Raw genomic sequence first — 25,420 nt, 5'->3', positions numbered from 1 at the left:
ATCGCTTGAATTCTGTCCCAACAGGAAATTGCAAACCCAATGAGTTACATTGTGCCCCTAGAAAGATCTCTACCAGAAATGCGGACCAATTCAATTATTTTAGACACCAAAATAGCTTTAACAGAGAAGTTCATGATAGAATAAAGAAATATGATTGTTATTCAGTAGTACGTAATTGAAAAGAGTGCCTTAGAACTCAATTAAGCAGCTGAGAGCGTAAAATAAGATAAAGCTGTCTCATAAGTGATATTTGCTGTCGCTGATTTGCTACCTAGCACCCACAGCAACATCAGTGTTGCAAGATACATCCCTTGTGTGAAAAGGTCTTGGAATAGTGCAAGCAAAAACAGATTTTCTTCCGTAGCATCAGAATGTGTGTAGTACTACCACATATGTCAACAGCACTGTCTGCGAGTCTGTTTTGCGCTTCTAGGCTTCTCCCTCTTATAATCTATGAGAATGATTTGACAGTTTAATACTGCTTTGTGATACAAGGAATTTAAGCTATCAGTCACATCCAGTCAAGATACAAGTCACTTGGCAATATTATAAATTAGGATAATATTGGTTTACCTATTGTGAAGTCATCTCTCTGAGATGATGTATTTTCTGCTGTGAGCCAAAGGAAAACTATCTCGATACAATAAAATATTTACCTAGTGATATATTCCCATAATCTGGAAGCATCCTTTTAGAGTACTGTCTGTATGCTATCTATTTTCAAGGAACAGATGCAGGATAAGTATAATAGTCTAACAGGTTGTGATGTATGTTTATATGCTCTGTGTTATATGCTCTAATTGTATGGTCAGGAATTCTAATGCTCAGGTCACACAATCCTCAGTAAGATTATTACAAAGCAGGTTTTAATGTATTTTTCCTGTGTGGTGTTTTGTTGCTGTTGTTATTGTTTTTTAATATTTTGGGGGGGGGGGGGAGTGGGAGTTTGGTAGGGAGGTGGGGTGTTAGGCAATATGAATAAGAAAATTTAGATGTTCTAGAACATATTTGTGTTTATTTGAATTATTTCTTACTATGAATCATGGATAAAAGCCAGATGATAAGAGCTATCCTTCCAACTGTGAACAACTTAAGAGAATGGATTTTGACCTGCGTTATAGTAGTCGCATCGTTTTTACTCTCTGAAATTGAATATAAATTGTAGCTGTTTTATTTTGGTTTACTTTTTCCTCTTGGATGGATCTTTTTTTTTTCTTGATTGAGGGAAAAAATGAAAAATCAGTGTATATCTACTGCAGAAAAAGACTGTTTTAATAGATTTAGTTTAAATCTTGTTTCAACTGGTTTTAAGACTTATTTTGGAGATGTTTTTTTCTGCTTCCCTATCAGAAGAAAAAATCATTTAGAAAAACAGATTTTGGTTGTTTTCAAAACTAATTAAGATAAAGGTAAAATTAAAAATCCTTTTGTGTCCACAAAACTCAAAGGAAATTGAATTATCCACGTCTGAATTCCCTCTAGTTGTGTACCGTTAATAAAACTTCAGCCTTTCTATTACAGTCAGGGCAAGTAGGCAAGACATTAGATTTTAAGTATCCCTGAAATTATTTTGTACTTGAAAATCAAAGTCCATTTCCCTATAGACTGATGAATATCCTCTGTTAGATTTGGGGGGATATTTAATGTTGGTCAACCTGCCCGTACATTTGTTATTTTAGGAACTAAAGCATCATTTGAAAAAACAAATATGAAATGTATCCTTTTGAAAACAACAGTAAATATTTGGACCTCAAAATAATCATCACATCAAGGCAGCTCTAAATAGCACTCTCTTATTTCTCTACTCATTTCCCATGAATGTTTGTAGTGGCTGATGAACAGAACTACAGCAAATATTTGAATCCTGCTATGTAAAAGATGAAAGTTGGAGACATTTTAATTGTCCAGTGTGAAGCCTTAGGTAGGACAACCTGATAAACAGAAATAAGATTTTTTTTATTCTCTGAGGATTTAGCCAGTTTCTTCCAGCCTGCTTTCTCAGAAAAGGCGGTAAATGATAGACCTCTTCTTTAATAACAATTTCATTTAGTCTGCACAATCCTATCATCAACCTTGTCACCTTGCCATGATGATCAACCCTATGCTGCTTTTTTTTCTCATTTATTTTTTTCAGGTCTACCACATTTTCAAGAACAAAATGATTTAAAGGGATTACTAGAAAGTCTTCATCAAAGTATCCAGGCCAAAAAGAGGAAGAATGTAGAAATCATGTGGCTGGCTGCGACGGTGAGATCTTTTTTTTATAAATATATTCAAATATATTGAATATATTTTTTTCAAATATATATTTTTTCAAATATGTTCGCGTGATGTATTAATTTTCACATGCTTTCTGATATTATGAGTGAAATGGATTTGAAGAGTCTGGATGGAAAAACTCAGCAATTAAACTAGGTAGCTAAAATGGTTCTCTAACTGTTCTGTTGATCTCTCATCCCATTCATGAATATCTCTCTTCTTCCTACACGTACATTACAGATATATTATTTTTGTATTTTCTTAACTGAAAGAACTAGTCTGAGTTGAAAGAGAAAGGTGAACTTGATCACGTTGTTGCCAACATCCCCCCAGCGTTTATTGCACAGCTTCTCCTAGGCAGGCAGTCCCTGGCCTGTGCAGCCGCATGGAGCTGTTTTGCCCCATTTCAGGATTTTGCATTTTTCTCAGTGAGATACATTGCAGGCCTTTGACATGGTACCCCACAACATATCCTTCTCTCCACACCGGAAAGATATGGATTTGATGGGTGGACTGTTCAATGAAAGAAGAACTGGTTGCAGGATCAAGTCCAGAGTGTGGTGGTCAATGGCTCCATGTCTGGATGGAAAGCAGTGTGATGAATGGTGTCCCCCAGAAGTCAGTGCTGGGATTGGTTGCTCTTTAATATCTTCATCAGTGACATTGACAGTGGGATTGAGTGCATCCTCAGAAAGTTTGCTGATGACACCAAGCTGTGGGGTGCAGTCCAGACATCAGAGGGATGCCATCCAGGGAGACCTAAATAAGCTAATCAGTGGGCCCAGGTGAACCTCACGAGGTCCAGCAAATCCAAATACAAGGTCTTTCACGTGGGTCTAGGCAGCCCCCACTACTAATACAAGCAGGAGGATAAAAGGATTGAGCGCAGCCCTGCCAAGAAAGACCTGCAGGTACTTGGTTGATGGCAAGCTGGATGTGAGCCAGCAATGTACCCTCAGCCCAGAAAGCCAACCCTATCCTGGGCTGCATCAAAAGAAGCGTGGCCAGGAAGTCAAGGGAGGTTCTTATGTTCCACTTTGTGCCCACTGCCTTGTCCTGTTGCTGGGCACCAGTGGGAAGAGCCTGCCCCATTCTCTTGACTCCCACACTTCAGATGTTTATACAGTTTTGGAATTCCCTCTCAACCTTCTCTTCCCCAATGTACATTTTGCACATGTGTTAAAAACAAACTCAAGCAGACAGATGTTTATAAAAGCTCAGACTGATGAGAAGTGTGAAAATCAATTAGATAATTGCCTTAAATGCAAAAAAGTACCCTTGCTGGCAGAGTCTTGAGCCTTTGCTATCTGTTGAAAGTGAAATGTAAGACCTCGTGTTTGGGGAGCTTTCAAATGCATATGCCCTTTAAGGTAGATAAATATTTGATATAAAATATTAATAAAATCTTGCATGACTTTTCATTAACACAAGGAGCACAAAGAATATTAATTATGTCCTTATTAATAATACTAGCATTATTTTTTATATTGCTAATAAAATTTTCGTTTTGGTTAAGAAGTATTATCACATGCTATTGAAGTATAAATCCTTTGTAAGTAAAAATGTAAGCTTTTTTTTTCTAGTATCATTTCTGCAATTACTATGAAACATTGCTTTGCAAAGATAAGATAAATTAGTGCAGAATAATGTAAAATCAGCTACAAAGAGGATGATGGAATTTACTTAATCGTTGGATATAGAAAGTTGTCTTCTATCTATGCAGGATTTCCTGAAACTTATGTCACGGGTAAAAAGAAGTTCTTTGGACATTTAAAAAAAAAAATCCATTTTTTTTTCCTTCAGAATATTATATTTCTCTCAAGCTACTTTACTGTAAGCATCTGAAATGGGTATTTCTGGACCCAATTCTATACGCAGTGCTATACCGTATCATAAGGTCGAAGGAGTGATTCTCAGCTGTAAGGACGTCACTGTTACAGCAGTAGATAAATGAGATTCCACGTGGATATGCATATGTAACTGCACCTGCAAGTAGTCTTATGAGAATACATCTGCTTTAAAAAAAATTAAAAAAAATGCAAATTGATATCACAAATATTTTTCTAAATAAACATAGCAGAAGATATTTAAATGCGTGTTTTTACTTCCTAAGCTAGACCCTTGATCTTCTGTCTTATTTCAAGAGGAAATAATTGGAATATCGATTTTTTTCTTGTTTTAGTCTCCACTGTTTTATGTGCTTTTTCATTGGTTTACATCCTCTTTAAAATTAAGCACAGTCCTCATCATTTAAATCTGTGTTTCTGCGGGAGACTTCTTTGAGGTCATTTAGAAGAAATATAGATATTCTGTATCTCCAATGTGTTTTGGGAATCAGTTGAGCAAAAGTGAGGATGAAAGTCAAGCTGGACACTTATTGTAAGCTGTTGATTCTGACATTATGATATTGCCATAGATTAGGTATTGTATCTCACTAGATTTCTTGACCATTATTTGCCCATTTTAATTATTTACTTTTGCTGTTCCTGCTTAGTGAGCTGTGTTATTTCTGAGGATTTATTTGTGCCAGCCCATCAGGTTAACCTAGATTTCTCTTAGATCATAAGCTAAGGATTTTTTGATTATTTAATATAATGGATTGTTTTCCATTTAAACCACTTTAACATGATTGAGCCATTTCTGCTGAACTTACAGGCAAAATAAACCCTCCCATTTGTGGTTACCCATTTGCTTGTTTTTCCCTAAAATGCTTCTCAGTTCAAAACTGACTCTCTGTTGCCAGCGCTTCAGTCAGATGCTGTTGGCTCAGATTTGGAACTTTAGTCTCCCCTCCCTGCGCTGGAGGTCATCACCCATCCAGAATAATTACCTGCTTTTTGCTTATGACTCATTCATTTCAAATAGTCATGATGACTCATGAACTTCAAAAGAGAGAAGTGTAAAGAGAATTCATCTTTTCAGTTAAGCAGTTATCTGCTTCATGGCATTATCAACCCTACTTGATACTTTCTCAAAATAAGAATTGTCTTTTAATGCATTATTTAAATCCCCAGGCCACTTCCCACGTTTCTAACAGATAGAAGTTTTAAAATTTGAATGTATAGAAGGAAAGAAACAGATTCTACTTAACTAACATGTACTTCTTGGGGTTCAGAGTTGGGCTCCATTAATTTCCTTGGCTTGAGTTTTGAGGTGTCCCTCACCATAATGCTACAGAGACCTTAAAGACCATGTAAGTGTTGTCTGGGCCATTGTTTTTAATAGAATTTCTGGGAATGCATTACTGTAGATAAAATGTGCTTATTTACTGAAGTGAGGTTCTGAAGATTCAGGAGTTTTGGAACTGAAGATCCAGTTTCATCCTGATGGCAAGTAAGCACTCCATAGCCAAGCTGAAAAGTTGCTTGGGCCTAAATAATTTATAGCCTTGCCTTATTTTCCTGATGTAATTTTTTTTTATATTGGCTTACTATGATTGTCCAGGGACAGAAGTTTGATAGATAGGGTGTTAACCTTTCTTAAAGCAAGTGAAATCAGGTAAGAGACCCATCATCCAGGGCGCATCAACTCCCTTCAAATTTTTCTTCTTCTAGTAAACTCTTGCTTAAACCGAAAGCTTTTCTTAGTAAGCTGATACAACAGCAGATTGATTCTTAAGGCAAGAAATGATCCCTATAGCTATGTCATGATTCCCTTATCCCTTAGAATTTTGTCCAAATGCTGGGTGAAAGTAAGCAATCCATGGCATTTGTTTACATTAAGCTTTCATTGTTCTGAGTCATATGTTGAATGGTTTAGCTGTTGAAAATAAGGACTGTATTTAAATTCCATACAAAGATAGATGCGTGTGAATTGACACCCTCATGAGAAATTAGTCCTCTGTGTTCATGAGTGTGAGTTAAGAATAACTCGTCAAAGTTTTTCTTTGCTTTTTTTTTTTTTTTTCCAAAATTCATTAGGTGTTCATGCAATTAAGCTTTAATTGAATAGGATGATTGTCACAGAAAGAGATTAAATGAAGCAACTTTTCCTTTTATCGCCTATATTAACACAGTTAATTTTATTTCAAGTTCAGGAATTTGGATGCAGTGGTTTGCTAACCTGTGACAGATGTAGATTTTAGTAAGTTGTTTAACATGCTAGGGACTAAGAGTAGAAGACTCATCAGTTTCCTGCTTCTCTAGGGCTGGGATGTGGGGGCAGAATTGAGACTTGATTGATGCCCTTGTAATAGAGAAGGGGGCCATCCTTCGTGAGCTGTTTTGTATCATAGCTGCGCCACTTGGGCATTGCACGTCTCCCTCCTTTGTACAAAGCCTGTTCCTCATCCGTCCATATACAAAACATAGTGCATGTGTCACAGTGCTGTGATCGTTGACTTCTAATGATAAAACAGAAGGCAGGAGCTTCTACTGAAATAAAAGAAGACAATTTGTGCGTGGTGCTTGTGCATAAAGTATGTGTTTGAAAGAGCAAGAGATCCTTTAACTACAGTAAATACCAAGGTAGCAAAACAAATCTGTGGACTGCAACTTCAGTGCAAGATTCTGTGTAGCACCCTCCTAAATTAGAACTTTTTTCTTCAGGGGGCAGGTTATTTATGGGCTTGCCCTGATAGTGGAAACCCTTAAGATCTGCTTTTAAAATCTTTGACAAATTGGAAATGGGCTATAGATCAGTAGTTATTATCTTAGGGTACTATTTTGTTAGATTATTAGTTCTGCAAGTTTATAAACAAAAAAGAAATTTACCGTCCCTCTCAGCACAAAATGTTCACCTTTTGTGCCACTGTGACAGGCCAGCATGGGCATAATCCTTGGAATGTGACAGTCCCCAGGCAGCACTAACAACTGATGTAAGGACATGCTTGTCAGCAGCCATATGACAGAGGTTTGAGCTACTATCTTTTAATAGCAGTTTTCTTCCTGAGAAATGTTGTTGTTTATATGTGACTGTGAACTCTGGGATTTTCCAAGTCTGTTAGCGTGCAGAGAATTAAGTGTGAAAAGAGCAACCCTCTGACATCTGCCTGTGTTTCAGATTTGCCGTAAGCTGAATGGAGTCCGCTTCACCTGCTGCAAAAGTGCCAAAGACCGGACATCCATGTCAGTGACATTGGAACAGTGCTCCATCTTGAGGGACGAGCATCAGCTTCACAAAGACTTCTTTATTCGGGCACTGGATTGTATGAGAAGGTATGTGAAGATTATTGCATATCCCCTGCTTTTTGAGCTGAACCGGGGACTGCAGAACTGGCCAAAGCCAGTTGCAAATGCATGATAGGCCCCAGTCCTGATTTAGCACTGTGCCAGCTATGATTCACTTATGCATGCAAGGACTATATTTTAGCACTAATGAACAGTTTCTGAGATTTATATGTGAAGCTCTGCAGAGTGCCACTCCACTGGCTGAAGAATTTGACTAGGGTAAAGAGCCATCATTTTAACAATACCTTAGGCTTTCATGAAGCTTAAAATTTTAACAACTTCTATGACTGTATAAAAAAAAGAGTTATTTTTTGTTTTTAGAATATTTCTGAAACGTTTAAATGCTCACTAAAACATTTGTATAAAATTTAGGGAAACTGGGAAAACTAAATAAGCTTTTGTTACAGATGACAATTCTTATTATGTCATGTTATTAATAATAAAAGAAAAAATGCAGTTTTTGATTGATGGTGGTTGCCAATAATATTTGATAAAAAATCTTTGTTGTGGAAAGCAAACAAAAAAACCCATGTTTGTTTCATGCTAAATTGCAGCCATGCAATTAAGGCTGATGTAGTCAGAGAAGAGTAATTAAAAGATGTAAAGATTTGTGATTATCTGAATCTTGTAACTGAAAAAAAAAGAAAACCACCGAGCAAACAAGTTTTGATCACAGAATGAATCCATGTGCTATCTTCTCTAAAGAAACTGTTTCATTACTGGCATTAACAAGAGCTGCGTGGTATATTCTTGTAAGAGTTTACTCAAGTCATATCCAACAAACATCCCTGCAAGACTAATAGAAAATATTCTGGTCAGCCTGCAAAGAAGTAATTGAATTTTATCTTGCGCTTCTGTGGAACATAACAATGTGACCGTGTGTTGGATTTTGTGTCTAAGTAACAATTGTGTTTAATGTCTGTAATTGAACAATCTTTACTTCAATATTTGGTTTTATCAGATTAGGAGTTTAAAGTTTAGGTTAATCTGTAGCTTTACACATGCAAGGTCATTTGTTTTTTTAGCAAAGGTAAATTTTCTAAAGAAAAAAACATAGTTTTACAATAAGTAATTCAGCAGAGTGCTGAAATGGCATAAAAGTGTAGTTGGTTTGCAAGTTGACAGTGCAGGGTGATGTATTAAATTGAGGTATCATTTTGTATGTATCATTAGCTTGCATATGTCCCTTAGTCTCTGCAGTACTTCAGTGAGTGAATGACTCCTGTGTGCAGCCTTTCATAAATACATGTTTTATCATTAATGAAAAATTTGAGTTTTCTGTGTTAAGTTCCATTTGTGTTGGCATTTCAGATATGTTTCTTTAAAATGTCTCCAGTACATACGATAGAGGGTGTAAGTTTGAGTACACTGTCAGATACAAACAAACTAGTTACATGGAATTATTATGTAGAATATCACTTAAAGGTAGACTAGAAAAATTTCACAGCTATAAATCTGATTTAAAAAAAAAAAAAGAAGAAAGAAAAAAAGATTGTCATTTTTACAAACCAATTTGTTAATTTGGAAGTGAAGTATGGAAGGATTTTGCAGACTGAAATGTAAGGGACTTTACATGCTTTTATATTACATAACTGATTTGAAGACTGAGGTGATTAACGCATTAGTTATATTGGCAGGTAACAGTAAATTAGCATCACAAAAGAATGGCAAAAAGCCAGAAAATCTGCAGAAAACCTATCAAGTAAATGAGCAGATGGATATATGAGGCTGAAGCAACATCATAAATGTGAATTTTATGTTTTTCCTGTAGTTTTATGCAGATAAAAGCTTTTTGCTGTTAGTATCTGGCAAATGAATTTGAAATAGCCTTGAACTGAAGTAGTTGCCTTTTGTTGCTTTTATTGAAAGGCAATAACTTTGACTTGGGCGCTAGGATTGTCTGGGATTTGAAGCAAGGTCCTTGGAAGTAGTGGCAATAGTATATAAATGTAGCCTATACCATCAGGAACACAAATAAATCAGTCTGTTGTTTCTGCTAGTTTGTATCTGCATTGCACTATACGCACAACCCTTGGTTACAAGAAAGAAGAGCTGCAAACATTTTTTCTCTCTTGAGCTTGCGAAGTAAAGCTCAAAAATTCAAAACGGTATATTAAAAAAGTATAAAAACGTCAAGTGGGGCTACAGAATATTTAACTTTATCATATTGCTATTGAGAGTTGGTCAGTTGGTCAGACAGTTCTAGGGGCTGTCTTTGCCTTGTGTTTTTTTATTGTTCTTTTTTTGACAAGTATTTAAGGAATGCAATAAGTTGTTATAGCTTCAGCAGGGCTCCATCTGCTTTCCCACTGCACCTCTGTTGCCAGGTGTTGAAGGAGCAGCTCTAGAGGCTGCACTGTCTTTTTTCCATTTCTCCCTCTCCTCTGTCCAGAGACTCAACAAGGCCCCTGTGGCTGTGCTCTCTTCTTGAAGGGAGTTGAACAAAGGCGAATTGCAGGGAAACACAATTTGTGAGAGCAAACTGGGAAGGAAAGAACAGCAAGACAAAAACGAGGGAGAAAAGGCCATAATTTCCACACAAAGATATATAATGACATTTCAGCTAAATCTCCTGTATTCTAGTTGAGGAAACTTTGACAGCTATGTTTCTGGGGTTTATGTGAATAATGTCAACAGATTGTTTGTCACTTGTAATGCTTGCCTTTTCATCCTTTCTTGTGATTACTATTACAGAGTGTTAGTTAAAATTGCATGTTTTTAGGCCTTTTATTGACTACTTGTTAGGAGCTTTTAGATTGATTTTTCACGTCTAGAAGAATGCATTTTGTTTTTAGAAGAGAGGGAGAAAAACTCTGGTCACCTTTTAATTTATAATTTATGTAATTTTCTGCAATAAATCCCCTCTAGATAACTTTGTTAAACCTTGTCAAACAAATTCCTTTATGCTTGATTGCTGCAAATCACTTTTAAGCCTTTCAAAAGAACAAGTAGACAAGAAAAATTCAGTTTTAGCATCCAGAATCCTAACAGACTGGATTGATCTTTGAAAGGCTTCTTTCAAGGATTAACAGTGGGAGATAGAGTAGTGTGAAACAAAGAGCGTTGTAAAAGCAGATGGAGATTCAAAAGCAGACATGAGTTTGAGCTACAAAAATCAGAAAGGTTTCCTGTGTATCTGCAAAGCTTTTCTTTTTCCTGCTATTGCTGATGCAGCTTTGGTAGCTGTTGTAAAAAGATGAGTGTGGGCCGATGGGCTTGTGTACTCATGTCATCAGGGGAAGTTTGGTGATGCTGGACTCACGTGCTGCTGTCTTTTGGCTCTGGTGGTGTACCTGCATGCCTTCAAATTTTGAGTAAACCAGGAGCAATTTCAGATGTTGTTTTTCATTTGCTTTTGTGTACATTGTATGGTGCTTTTTTGAAAAACACAGCTTGTAGCTATTAAGCTATTATTTAGCAAATTAATTAATTAGCATATTTAGTGTCTTGTACCGATAACAGTACGAAGTTTAAAGCTGTGCAGAAATCCTTCCATTAGTTGTCCCTTCTGCTTATGAAAGATGTGAAATTATGCTAGGAATCGAAGCTCTATCACAGTATTTAGAATGTAGCTTTGCCTTCTGGGGGCAATTCTAGCCATTATGATGCTGCAGCTGCAGTGTCTGTAAAAGCAGCAGTGACTATTCCATAAATAATTCTGCATCCTCTAGTTTACTTGGTAGATGTTTGCAAATTTCATTGATCTTAGTGACATTTGTAGCACAGAGTGAGGAGAATCAATGCAATCAATCTCTATCAAGTGCTTGTAATTCTCATAATATTGAAATAGTTTTTCCAATATTACTGCCACTTTCTAATCACTATTTTTTGCAGTCAGTATTGTTTTCTTACTAATGTGTTTGCCAATGCATGGGTATTTCTTATCACTCATCATCAACTGTATTCCAAGACAGAGCAAAGAGGCAAAACTGATTTACCTGAGCACTTTTATTCCTCAAAGATGGACCCTGCTTAAAGAAAGTTGGACATTGGTAGGCAGCACTTTATAAAGCGGTTTTGTAAAACTCTTTCGATTTTCTTTCCTGAACCTATTAAATTTTAATGTTTCAGTGGCAGAGCCTCTTTTGGAGTCCTTGGGTAGTACATAACCTCAGAATCTTCTGGTTTTTGGAACGTTTCCAATAAAGCCTCAAAAATAAGCAAACGATGTGACAAATCCACTGTCTACAGTGAAATTTCCAGGCTTTCAGCCTTGTCATCATTCTTAGTAGAGCACAATACCTGTCAGATACTCCAGACACTGAATACAAAATTTCTTTCAGCGGTTCTAAGACGCGGTTTTTACCTGAAACACCAGTCAAGGATATTTCAGATGATTTTGAATAAATGGCCTATCAAAAAATTTGACTGCAATGCAAGTAAAAAGAATGAATGATCTGGGCAACAAGGCATGGACTTTTGATGGTCTAACTATGAAGCAAATTGCTTCTTCTCAAACAGATGTTTGAAGGCATCTTTTTTTAAAGATTATCCTAAAGATGTGTATGTTGAGGAGGGATGGTTTTAACACTATAGTTGTAACACTTTAATCACCGAAAGATGATCTAGATGGAAGTTCAATCTGAAGGACCTCTCTGATGGAAAGGCTTGTGCCAAACAGTACGGTGTTGTGATTCCTACAGCCTAGGAATCAGGAACAGAGTGATAGAGTGAGAGGCAGGCATCCGTATGCAGAACGTTCTTGACTTTTCTCCTACTTCCTGGCCTTCACTCTATCCCTGTGAGCTTGTAGTAGTAGATGGAGCACAAGTGGTTATGCAGAAGCGAAAGCATGTGTTCTCTAACATTTTATTTCAGTACCTATCAGATCTTCCCCGTCTTTCTTTGTTGTTTTTCTCTGAGAGTCTTAAGTTTTGTGAACAAAACTTTCATTGTAAGCCAAGCTCTCCCTTAAAGGTTTTCTCATTGGTCTGTTGATCTTGAGAAATATAACATTTTTATTATGAGGTACAAACTTCAAATGGAAAGATGTACACTATCTAATGTATTGAAATGTATTAAGTAACAGCATGGTTCAGTCTGATGCCTAGAGTCAACTATCAGTGTTCTTTTCTAAAATCAAATTGTTCTTTGTTTTTAATAGCCAACAGTGTGCGTTGCATGTAACAGGAAGGAAAATATAATGGAGTGAGAAGGCAACAAGATGTAAAAAGAATCAAAGCAATTGGTATCATCTAGGACTTTTTTAGAATAAAGGTCTATTCTTGAACATCTTTCTGGAAAGAGGAAGAGAATTGCATTTTCTAGATATAGAAATTCTATAGGTATAGAAATTCTATCTATTCTGAAATAGAAAACTATTTCAGAATATCAAACTGTAGCTTGAACAGGATATATTAATTCTAAAGCTTTCTAATACAAGATCATAACTTCACAAAATTCTTACTAGTACTGTGTCCTTAAAATAATTATCTACTTTTGAAGACATGAGCAAAAAAAAAAAAAAAGCACATATTCACGTCATAACAGCCTCAGGAAAGATTTCATTGATGTTCAGGCTTCTAATGGGCAAATGAAGTAAAATTGGTGGTTGGTTTTGTAATGTATTTCAAAGATTGGAGCTAGATGTTCAAGTCCACATTTTGCAGGGGAATATTCTCTGACTGACTACAGAAGTTTGATTTCTCCTGTACGTCATTTCTCTAGCTTCTTCCCAATGCTAATTTCAGCATTTCTGATGAACACGCCAGTCAGAGTCCTGAGAACTCTCTTGTGGGGACTTTCTCAACTCCTTTCCTCATTTTCACTGTCACTTCAGTATTTCCCTCTCCTTGATCCTCGTTGTGATGTATGTGGCTGTCATTGTCTTTCTCTTCCTCTTCAGTGCATGGACACTGTCATCAACAACAGAACAGCAAACACCGTGCCCCTTCCCCATTGCCTTGGCTTGCTGTTGCAGTGGTCACTGTTTGCCATGGAGAGGAACAGCAACAGAAGTCATGTCCTACTCCACAACCTCTTTAGCATAGATTGAATCCTCAAAACATACCTGCTGAATTTTAATGAGTCCTTATTAAGAGGAGAGGATTTGAGATCCTTGTGGGAGCAGGGTCTTAAAATGGTTAGGTCTCTCGTATATTTATTACCTTGGTGCAGAATATCAATCCCACTCTAGTATATTTTCTTCTTCTTCAAATGACACTGTGAGCTTGAATTTTCACTTTTCAAAATGATTTAACAGATAAAAGTGTTGTCTTAATGGAAAGCACCATAGATGCCCTTTCCCTAGAACATGTGTTAATATACTTGATCTAATCATGGGGAATGAGTAAGTGTTCAAGGGAAAACAGTGAAAACCTTTGCCATAATTTTCAAGGGGCACTTAGGGATATAACCCAGGCTGCTTGACTGATGCACTAACATTTTCAGTAGTAAGTAAATAAGAATTTCTGAAGGAAATTATTGATTTTCCTGTTAGACCAGGGAGATAAGGTCATTCCAAAAACAATGCACGTTGTCTCTAAATTTAGACACCAGAGGTAGTTGGTTGAGTCATTGAGATGCACCTACTTCACTGATAACATACAGAAGGATGGGTTACTTCAGGAAGACTCAGAATCTGAAAGTATATTTTAACTGCCACGTAGCAAAACATAAATATATCAATTGCAGTATGTTATAGTGGGGGAAAAAAGGTTATTTTTCCACTGAGAAAGAAAATGTTTGGCTGTGTTTGGTTTTTTGCTTTGTGGGAGTCCTTGGCCTTTGACTAAGCATGCACTTGATGCCTTTCTCCAAAGATTTAATGGAATTCCAATCAAAACTCGACCTACTGTCTGAGTTGCCCTGCTCTAATTTGTACTTTTTTTTTCCCCTCACTGAGATATTGCCACAGTAAATGTTCTCTCATGTAGCCAATATCAGTATTTACCATATATTGACCCAAATGAGAGTGTGGGGAATTGAGATATGCCTTCCATCTAAGAGAATATTTTACTTACTCAGCACAGATGATGGAAAAGGTGCATAATTAATTACCAGGTCCACACCATGATGACTCAATTTTCAATTTTAAAAAAGGTCTAAATAGCCATATCCAAAAAATTTGCTTTCTCATTTAGTACTGTGCTTTAGTGCGTATGCTATTTCTTATTCAGAAGTTCTATGAAAGACTTGGTATTACCTGCAATCAGAAAATAGATTTCTTTCCTATTATATGTCATTTCTGTTAAGATTTTCAGAGGGCTTGAGAGATTTCATAGGAGAAATCTTGCATGCATATTTATTACCCGTTAAATTTCCATGAGCCGCAGCTGAATTACCCTGGCTTTGACCATGTACAGCTAAGGCTCTCACGAAAAGCAGCACTGCCAAGCCTAAAATTCAGATAAGAAAGGAGCAGGAAATGAGGAGAATAAGTGGGTAGTAATAGCATACAATAGCTGGTTAAAATTATCATGAATCCAATCTCTTCAAGAGTTTATTCATCTCTGAAACTACATTCTTCTCAAAATAATGTAATATGGGCAGGGAAGGCTGGTAACTTCCTGCAGCACTACCCAGTGCAGATTGTGGAGAAGTTGGAGGAGATGCAGAAAAGAGCGGTGACTAACTGCTGTTATAGAAAGGATGCTTTGTAAGAGAAAACTGCACTTCTTTGGGAGAAATATGATGCAGTGTTGGGCAGCAGCTCTGTCTGGCTTAGGTAGAAGGTAGTTAACAAACATATTTCGGTCTATTTTCACTCATTTTAGACTCCCTTAATGCCCTTTTCGACTTAGGTTTTCTAGGAGTACTCCCCACTCAGATAATCATATCTCATCCCACATCTTCATTCCAGTTTTCTTCCATAAGCTTCCTGCTTTTTTTTTTTTTCCCCCTTTGGTCTTTGCTGTACTGCCTGCTTCTTTTTCTGCAGCACTCCCACCTGTAAGTGATTTATTTATTTATTCTTTAACTCCTTTGAGAGTAGCCATACTCAGTTTGGGAGTGAGTTCTAGTGGTGATTTCTTTTTACTTTCAGTAGCAGCTATGAGTTGCTGAGTGGCCTTCTGTGAACAAGCTGCCATTACAGCAGCACTGAAAGACCTAGCAGAAGCACGTCTCTCAGTGTTTCCTTGCTGCAGAAGTCCCAGTAACTGCACTGCAGTGACCAAAGAAGTTAGTTCCCATTTGGACTATATTTAGCTAGGGAATTCCTATTCTCATGATGTTCTCACTAGTTGTATTTTTTCATGGTTCATAGACTTTCTTGTGGAGCAGGCATCTGCGGCCCACCTGCAGCTTTTCCACGTTTATAAGGAATGTCCTCTTTCTGCTCCTCTCATTCATCATAAGGGTTTCAGATGTACAAGCAGCTTCAAACTCATGCTACAGCCTACCTGTTTGACAGCGTCTCTGCAACTTGGCTGTGAGACACTGGTGAGAACTGCCTGTTCCTAACAGTGGTGAGAACGTGATCAGCTTTGAGGTTTCTTGTCTCTTCTCTGACTTAATCTGACCTCAGTTAGCATGCCCAAAGGCAGTTACAATGCTTCCTCTCACACCAAGCACCAACATGTGACCTTTGCTTCTGTAGCAACAGAGTCTAAAAAGGCAGCAGTTAATTATTACCAGGAGCAAAATGGTGACCTACACCTTGTTTTGTTTTTAAATACATCTTCTGATCCGCTACAAGCACTCTCCAGTCAGCAGTCAGATATGATGAAACTTGTTAAGATTCTTTAAAAAGAATGGATTAAGGAGCAATCTGGTCACGCTTCTACAAGAAAGATCTTGTCCTAAGATCATCTGATGACCAGTTTATGTTTCGATTAAGCTGTCAGGTCCAGTGGAAATATATTATTTCTGTCAAAACCATATTTTGCTTCATATGCGTTCTGCAAAAATCACTGCTTCAAGTTGTTGATTTTTATTTAAATCTGTTTGTAACTCATTTGTAACTGTTGACAGTGGAACAGCTGCAGAATGCAAAGTAATCAGCAACAGAAAGGTTTGTTGAGCAACTTGCAGCGCACCATCTTCTCTTGTTCCGACAAGTATAAGATGGGAACGTCCAAATACCCACGATAGGTGGTTGTGCAGTTTTTAATATGCATGTCAGGCAGGAAGTGAAAATGCTTTTAGGCTGGATTGATTTGGGGTTGGTTTTTGTTTGTTGTTGCTGTTGTTATGCACTTAGTTTAATGAAGAATGACATGATCTGTTTTCCAAGTTTACTTCATGTAATAAAATGGCAGTTACATTGAACACAAATAAAAATAGATAAACTGACACTACATCAAAAGCATCTTTGGCTGGTTTGAAATGATCAAAGTAGCATCACAGTGCATTTAAAAATGAAGAAATACCGTAACAATCCAGTCTCAGCAATCCGAGAATTGATTCTGGAATCCTAGAAGAGTCTGTTTTGATTAAGGTGGTTATAACAGTTTTAAATACTTATTTGGGAGGTCTTTGACATGTTCAGTGCTTGCTGTTTCACCTTTTCTTGTAATCAGAATGCACTTAGAATATGCTTTATCCTACTTCCTTGTTGCTTCTTGTTTGTGTTGATAGATATCTCCAATATCTCTTCTGTCTAGTTTAAGAGTTTAAAACCAAAAAGATATAATGCAGATTTGTTTCCTGAAGGATGTGTGACATTTCCTGATGCCTTATTCTTTCTAGTTTATAATATATTCTCAACTGCTGACCCATTTAGCTAATGCTGGTGTGGCAAGGTAGATTAAAAGTGGGTAAGTTTTTTTTGGTTGAAGAGGATTGAAATCACCTTTTCATGGTGCTTAAGTTAATGCTGCATACAGCACAGTTTTGCTTCCTAAATATGGCAGTCTGTACAGTACTGAATGTAACACATCCACAGTCATTCGAAGAAAATATAGGAAGCAGGGCTTTTTATTTTGTCACAAGCTGCTGCATTATTATGTGACTTAATGTATTTTTCAAACACTACTTAGAAACTTTACAAATATTTGTACACCCAAGAAACAATTTTTTGAGGACTCTTTTTTTCTGTCATTGTGGTTTCTGATTGTTTTGCATGCCTTGTGTGGCAGTTAAAGCTTAGCTAATAGCCTTCATGTTGTGTGGCTCCACAACTTTACCATCTTCAGGTGCAAATGCTTGTTTATAGATGAAGGTTTTGCTGAAGTAAAAGTGCTGGGAAAATTCAGTCTCTTCATACTGTGGTGTGGTGTAGTGTTGTTCTTGGTGCTGAAACACCAAGAAAATAATGAAACTTACATACACAAAGCAGTTTTTAACTCAGAAGTTTTTCTCATTTTCAGACAACAGGTATTTGTTGGTAAGAGGGTGCAGAGCAAACACGCAGCACAGCAGTCTGTAATGATATTTGTAGTCTTAGCTGATTTTTTTGAAATTACTTTGTGACAGTTGTACATGAAATTCTGTTCTCATTCCCAAAGGCAATCATTCTTTCTGCTGTCAGAAGGAATCATTGTCTGTGCAGCACAATTGGGATAACAAAATTCATTTCAGTCTCGATTTAAGTTTAATTCCAAGGTAAAACTTGAAATTAGGTGATAATGAAGTCAACATTTTGATTCTCTCCTGCATGCTTATACTGTGCGCGGACGCTGTACAGGTATTTCTGAGGCACAGGGCTGGTCTGTCTATCTGTCTCTTAAGCAGTTTAAAAACTGAAATCTTCTGCTTTAACCTCTTGTTACAGTTAATATAGTAAAAACATTTGGAATTCAGCTATGTGAATAGCTTTGAATTAGATTTACCTAGATTTAAAAAAAAAAAAAAAAAAGCCCAGAAGAATAAAAGCATTGTGACTAATGTAGTAATTTTAGGAAATGATGAGTTAGGTAGAGAGTGACCCTCTGAAGCAGATAATTATCAAAGCAATTAAAAGCATCTGAAAAACAAAAATCACACAGGTGTTGCACAATCCCAGCTGTGCAGCCCAGTGGATGCTGTGGTGATAACTGCCACCGTCTCCTTTAAATTGTCCTTTAAAGGTCACGAGTGCCTTTTCTCAAATACCAGCTTGTGCCACACGCATCATGTACTTATTGACACGCAATGTCCCCCAAAATAAACTGACATAGCTCTAGCAAAGTCAAAGGAACACCACCAACAAATACTGGCCAGAAGTACGCCCTCAGGGCAAGGTCTTTGCTGGGCTGTCCTGATCCCTCTTTAAGCAACAGTGCAGGCCATACAGGAATAGAGGGATATGCAGACCTTCATGGTGCTGTGATCAGTCTTCCTGGGTAAGTCTGTTCTCCACAAGTGGTCCGTGCAATTAGTTAAACTGAAAAGCATCCTTTTACCACACATTTAACTTTTCACAGATGTGGTGCAAACCCTTCCCATATTTGGACTTTAGTTGTGTGGCAATACCTAGCCAGATGGAATAAGGAGTCCACACTGGCTCATAAGAAGTCAAAGACCTTTTCCCAGACAGGATCAAAACCTGGTATTACAGTGGGCTCCTTTATGCAAATGCTACCACTTTGTTCCCATTGTACTACAAAACGCATTAAGCATCCAATTTCCTTTGTAAATGATGCAGTGTATTACCTCAATAGCTACTTTTGAAGTAATCAGCAACTTGAAACACGGATGTTAAAACTAATGGAACTAAATGAACCCCATCTGAATTGTAATCCTTGAATAGAGCAGTGGTTTTAGTAATTCTTTATTATAAAGTTTATTAAATGAATTATGTATTGCAATGGAGAGGAAAAGTCAAATGATCTTTTAAAGCAAAATAAAAACTTTAAACTTGCTATCCATACTTCATTGGCTGTGGAATGCTAAAAGAGAAATAGTCTTGTTGCAGAGCTTAATGATCTGTACGACATTGTAACATAGCCCAAAACAGTTAATTGCTCACTCATAAATCTTTTTTTCCTTTTATTCACACTACAGAAAAAAGTCTAGACTCTCCTCTTAAAATAGTCTGTAGTCAAGTGAGCTTGAAAGCCTATACTGTTAGGCATCATGTTCAACATAATTTGTGGTGCTGGAAAGGAAATCCAAGGTTTCCTTCATTCATTTTGTGAGTTTTGCAGTGATAGCCCTGTGTATGGGCTGGAGATACAAAAACTCTGTCAAGGTGAGGAGTGGCAAAGTGGGCAATCAGCCAGTGGATAAATCTTTTACAAAGCTCTTTGAACTCTGAAAACACTCACAATTCAGCTGTTTCTGCTGTAAAATGACAGGTAACTATCATGAATATCCAGGTTAAGAATTTAAGTCCCCAGTACACACCTTGGAGGATGGGTAACTACCTCACCTGGCTCAGTCTGGTGATGCACTATACACATATGGGAAGCTTGGGCTGCTAAATCTGGCACCTAAGTACTTGATATTGCAGGTCAGGGAGTACATGATGTGCTGCCTTTTAAAGGATTTGCCTCAATGCACAGTGTAGTTATCCTTCAAAGCAACTGAAAGTGAAACAGAGTGAGGAGGACAAAAAAAAAAAAAGGGAGAAATTTTTCTGGCATCAGCACTCTACCCATTGTGTTTTAAATATATATCTAGCATGGGGCACCAATGCATTTATCGTGGGCTCAGGGAAAGCAGGAGTTACTTTAGTGGTGCCCTTCTTTGTTTTTTTAATTGCTGTTTAACTGGCACCCATTGCACTGTTCAGGCTGCTTCCTTTGTTTGTCTACTTACTTCCTATGATAAAATACCTATTTCATGCTTTGCTGTTGGGGTAAACGTCCCCTTTTTCTTCTTTATTCTTTTTTTTCCCCTTTAATCTTTTTTTCTTCCTTTTAAGTTTCCTTGTTTATATAGACAGCAGTAGCAATGAACTTAAAATACTGTTATCCTGAATTGCTCCTCGTATGTACTGGGAGCTGACTTTAAAATTTGACAGCTCTCCCAGACACAAAGTTTCTGTAGTTTAAATCATTTGTGGAGCACTATGAGTTCTGCAAATACTTACATATTTTAAGTAGATAAATCTATCAAACTTTTTTTTTCAAAACACTATTCAGTGTTTCAGTGAGTGATGTTCTAATTTTCCTACTAAGGTGATTTGTTTACTTAAAGCATTATAGCTACTATTCCTTAGAAAAAAATATGCAGCTAATCATTTGAAGGAAAGAGAGAGGGAGAAAACTTTGCAAATAAAGTATCTCCTCTTTAAGGAAACAAATGTTTGGTAGCTTACTCTTCCCTTGCCCTCGGGCTGTCTGTTACTTCTTCAATTGTTAATTATCCTGAATGCAAGAGAACGTTATAGAAACAATTGAAAACTGTCATTTTTTTTCCACTGAAATTTCCATTAAATGAGAATAGTTTCATCTTAGCATAGATTATCCTGTTTAAAATTTTTTACAGAGTTCTGCATGTATTTCATTTCTAATAACCATACTTGGGAAAACGTCATTTATTATTTTATGCAGCAGAATACTCTGCATTGATATACGGACTTCTCTGACATGTGCAATTGCTGGCTTGCACTCACATGCCTTTAGCTTTCTTTGCATCATCTATCTACTGCCCTTAAATATTCATGCAAAGAACAAAAACAGGTTAGAGCATTTTTGCTAATTGCATGCTTTAGCCGTGCTGTAACTTAGTAAGAAGGATGTCATTAATCTAGTAGTACGTAAACAGTGCAAAAGCCAGCCCTGCCCCTGTGTATATTGATGATAAGAAGTGATGCCTGTAGCTAGTCAGCAATAATTTCTACAAATTACTTTTATTGTTTAATTGCAGCTTTTGCGTTTTATTGACTGTATTTAAGCCGTCAGTAGCACTGCATTAATAGCACATTGCAGAATTTATTTTTAACTAACACAGAATGAAATACTAATAGAATAAAATGAGTGTGACTCCAGCACACTTTACATGTGTCAGCTGTGTTCTGGTAAGATGATAGGAAGCTGATTTAGCTTTTGGTAAAGGTTAATTGAGAGTAAAACTGCATATATCTTTAAAGACCCTACTGTATCTGTCCATATATATTTGTGTTCGTGACAGAAGATGATTTGAGCAGTTTATAAGTCTTGGTCCCTGCTATGTTCTCATCAGCACGATGGATGTGTGCTATAGAGGGAGTTTGGTCAGTTAGCAGAAGCCTGTAAGTACCGTGCAGCAGACACTGGTACAGTCCTAAGACAAGGAGAGCAGCAGCCTGCTCAGACCAGGGTAGGGCTACGCTATTCCTTGGTTCTGTGACCAAGAGCAGGCACCTGAGAGGCCTGTGAGAGCTACCACAGTGCTCAGGTGTTTCCTGAGCGTGGTTTCCTGAAGGACATGGTGTTTCCAGGAAGGTTCATGTGGGTCGTGTTCCAAGAGCTCTGAAGAGCATTAGTACTTCTTATTCATTAAAGGGGAAGCAGAATTCCTTAAGGCCTGCCCTTGTAATGTGCATTCAGGGAAATGAAGTGTTTCTAATTAGCAACCCACTTGCTTTTTGTCTGCAGTGCAGGTTTCTGTTTAACCACCTCACCTATGGCTCACAGTTATTCAGGGCAAATACTTGAAAAGCACAACCAGAAACACAGGTAATACCTGGGTTAATGTCTCTCAGACCTGAGTAGGTTGGGAACTGCATTCACATAAACAGGAGATGCTGGAATTGCCTCCAGCACAATCTCATGCAGTGCTGGGCTTTAGGAGCACAAGATATTTCAAATGACAGAGTTTATCTGGAAAATTGGTGCAGTGTTTATCTAAAGTGGGAGCATCATGAGATGATGTCTCACTGAAATGTTTCTTAAACTGTTTTCCTTCCAGCCTACAAAATAAACAGTTTACACAACAGTGGAAAAATGCACTGGAGACCAGAGATAAGTACGTACTATCTCAGGGAGGAAAGATTTATACCTTCCAACTGGCTTACTCTTTCCTTCCTGGGGAAGAAGGAAGGAAATGCTCAAATAGTACTGCTGGCTTGCTGCTTCTTCATAATAAAGTGGTCTTACATGATAGGTGAATAAGTTCTCTACAGAATTTTGGATGATTCTGATTTTATGTGCTTTAGAATTTTCTTAGTAAAATCACTCTCTTTTTCCAATTATATATATATTTTTAAAATAGTACATATCCTGCTTATTTGTGAGTGATGACAATCACCAAAATTAGCAGGAATGCCTCACTACGCTCGTGCTTTGCACTCTTCCACATGCAGCTTGCTGCAAACATGCTGGGGAACGTTCATTCTTTGCGTATCTCTATCAGAGACTCCATGGTTGGAGAAACTGCCAGATTTCTGCAGCATTTCGCAACCTGCAGTTCCAAAGGTATTGCAGTGATGACTGGTTGGAATTTAACCTTGCTACAAATCTGGTTGTGTGTTTGGGAGAATGCAGTCTATAGTAAAAAAGAAAAAATAATTAAATATATTTGATCGTTTAATCCAGGTCAAGATGTAAACTGGCTTTTTTATGCTTTTTTTTTTTTCAGTCTGTCAGTGACTTACCTCAAAGTTACGTGATACTCCCAGGGAACTAACTCCTACTTTTCGTTCAGGAAGTCCTGAGTGTAGCTTGTAGAGAATACCTTGAGTGCTGCATCTTTGATCTTCAGCAAACTGTGAATTACTGTGGCTGCACTGAGCTGAACCATGTCCTTGATTTCATTCTAACAGTAAGGAAAGGCATTTCCTTACTGTAAGCATTACTGTAAAGGCGAAGACATTTGCCCTTGTCTGATAATTGATTTATTTACTGCCTGCTGCTAGCAGAGGCTTAAGAGAGCAAGCACTAAATACACTGCTTCTTTTTACTATTGTTATCAGAAATTTTTAAAAGGTTTTTTTTTCCTGGAAATTATAGAAGTAAAACTGTGTGGGTTTTCATCTCTTCTCTCTCCCCATCAGTATAGTGCTATTTTTGCTTTGAAAATGATGGTCTATGCTAATGCTAACTTTTTGATATGAGGATGAATTAAGCTGAAAGTGTGTTTGAAACTTACGGAGAAACCTGCAGCAGTACTCATCACGAAATTTTTCTTATAAGGGTGTGAGTAGTGCCAACAAACAAAGAGAAAAGACTTCTAAAGTACATACAAATAGATTATTTAAAAGATTTCAAATTCAATCTCTTCCTTGCTAATTGGAAGGAAAAATAGTTCCTTCTGAGAAGAGGCTCCAAAACCTTTTTGCAGTCCTCTAAGCAGTGTTAAAAAACAAAAAGCAAAAACAGAACCAGAGAAGTCTAACCACCATTCCAGCTTTCCAGCAGAAAAGGTTTGTTTTTAAACTCTTTACATATTGCCTATTACTGGAAAGAATAACAAACACTTCTCAGTTCTTTGTGAGGATTTCAGTCCAGCCCTGTTGTTTGTTCTGAAGCAAGTAGACCAAAATAGCTTTGCACTTAGCATTCAGATAGTGTGTTGCTTGTGTTTTATAAAACTCTTAAAATCAGCCTGCTAAAAAAAAAAGAAGGTGGCTTATTTGGTATGATGGTTAGGGTGGCGTTTCCAGATTACTAGAGTCTGCATCCCAGCCTTTGTGTTTTGATGTAGCTGGCTTATGGTTGACAGCCGAAGTAGGATGATCTTTGCATATAGTGCTGCTGGTACACCTAAGCACTGAAATAAGGCTTAGGTGCACTTTTAAACTTCACCAACCACCATGTGCATTAACTCTCTATGCATGAACACAGCCTTGTGGCGTGTATTGCAAAGGGCTGCAATCAGAACAGATCACCTCTTAAACATTACTGTGTTGGTTTTTTTTTTAAAGGCACCACTATCAGTATGTTGGTAGAAAGCATCTGCTGCTAGCTTGAGATGAAAAGCAGTTGTCAGATCTTTCCTGTGATTTATCTTATAACTTACACATTGTTTCATCCCATGAAAGATGGTATGAATTTATGTCACTAATCAGAAGCAGTGATGTTCCCCTTTATTTGTATATCAATCTGAATTTGCACATATAAAACACAAAGAACATTCAAATTTACAGCTATTGATGTTCAACACTTTGCTCAATTGAAGTGATCTGAGTTCCAAATGCAACATAGAATAATTGATCCTTTCCTTACACCAGTGTTTATCTTTGACCTTAATTCTGTCTTTCTACCCATAGATTTGAGCATTTATGAGCTAGTGTCTGATTTTAGTGCCATTCTTCATGAATGGCTGTTCAATTGTCCAGCATGCCTCTTCTGCCTCTTAAATTAGCTTTGCCACTTTTCTTCACCACAGGGAAAAAAGGCTAGAAAATCTTTGCTAAAAGATTAGAGATGATTCATGAAGATTTTTCATTATCAACAAGAAGTATTTAAGACCCTATTAATCATGTGTGAGAGAGGATTGATCACAGGTTTATGTGTCACAGTGTTCTTTGAGCTAAATGTATAATCACATCCTTGGTAGAATTCTCTTACTGTGACATAAACATACTGGAAAGAATTGTGACTCAGTAGCCAATAATACCAGTGTCATAGCTTTTTGGAAGGGAAACATCTGTATATTCAAAACTTATTTTAAGAATGTCATCATTATCATCACTTCCCACATTCTCAGATGGTTAGGAAACCTGAGAGTCGATTTGTGGGTTGGTTGTGATTGGTTTTGGTTGGCTTTCTGTTTCTCTTTGTTTGCTTTGTTCCTGCACTACGATATAGATTGTGTTTGCTTTAATATTGTTTGAACATTGGATTAAATTTCTTTGTGAGAGAAATTCCTCAGGAAAGACTTTTGGAATTTTATCCTGAGAATTTTGCTTGTATGTAATCCTAATACTTTATAGAAGAGGGTCTGGGAAGATTATTAGAATCGTATTTTGGGAGGGGATAAGAGGAGAAACTTTTATAGACTTGATGTGTAATACTGCACATCAGTATTGGTAAGTAGTAGGATCAAACAGCAAATCTTCTACTTGAAGTATAATAATAGGTGAAAATCATGTTTCAAAAACCACCCAGCTGTCTTGACAGGCAAAGAAGCTCTCCTGTGAACTCTTTCGGTTCTGAAACTAATCTCTCCCAAGATACCAGCATGGCTGTGCAGGACTTGCAGCCTCTGTCCATACCTACAAATTACAAACCACTGGGGAATGATCTTAGTTACTTTATACAGTA

General features: G+C 37.2%; 1 protein-coding gene and 1 long non-coding RNA gene across 17 annotated transcripts in view; one reads left to right on the top strand and one right to left on the bottom strand.

Moving 5' to 3' along the window:
* Positions 1-25,420, bottom strand: part of LOC112532437 — a 102,765-nt gene that overhangs the window by 44,124 nt on the left and 33,221 nt on the right. The gene's annotated exons all lie outside the window — the stretch shown is intronic.
* INPP4B (inositol polyphosphate-4-phosphatase type II B) overlaps positions 1-25,420 on the top strand; it is a 287,734-nt gene that overhangs the window by 250,258 nt on the left and 12,056 nt on the right. For all 14 annotated transcript variants that reach the window (XM_040700268.2, XM_025150480.3, XM_025150479.3 and 11 more), the window contains 2 exons: positions 2,135-2,247; positions 7,261-7,415. In XM_040700268.2, the coding sequence (XP_040556202.1) occupies positions 2,135-2,247; positions 7,261-7,415 (268 nt within the window). The remainder of the gene's footprint in view (positions 1-2,134; positions 2,248-7,260; positions 7,416-25,420) is intronic.

Source organism: Gallus gallus, chromosome 4 (genome assembly GCF_016699485.2).
Source record: "Gallus gallus isolate bGalGal1 chromosome 4, bGalGal1.mat.broiler.GRCg7b, whole genome shotgun sequence".
NCBI lineage: Eukaryota > Metazoa > Chordata > Aves > Galliformes > Phasianidae > Gallus > Gallus gallus.
This window is presented reverse-complemented; position numbering and strand designations above follow the sequence as displayed.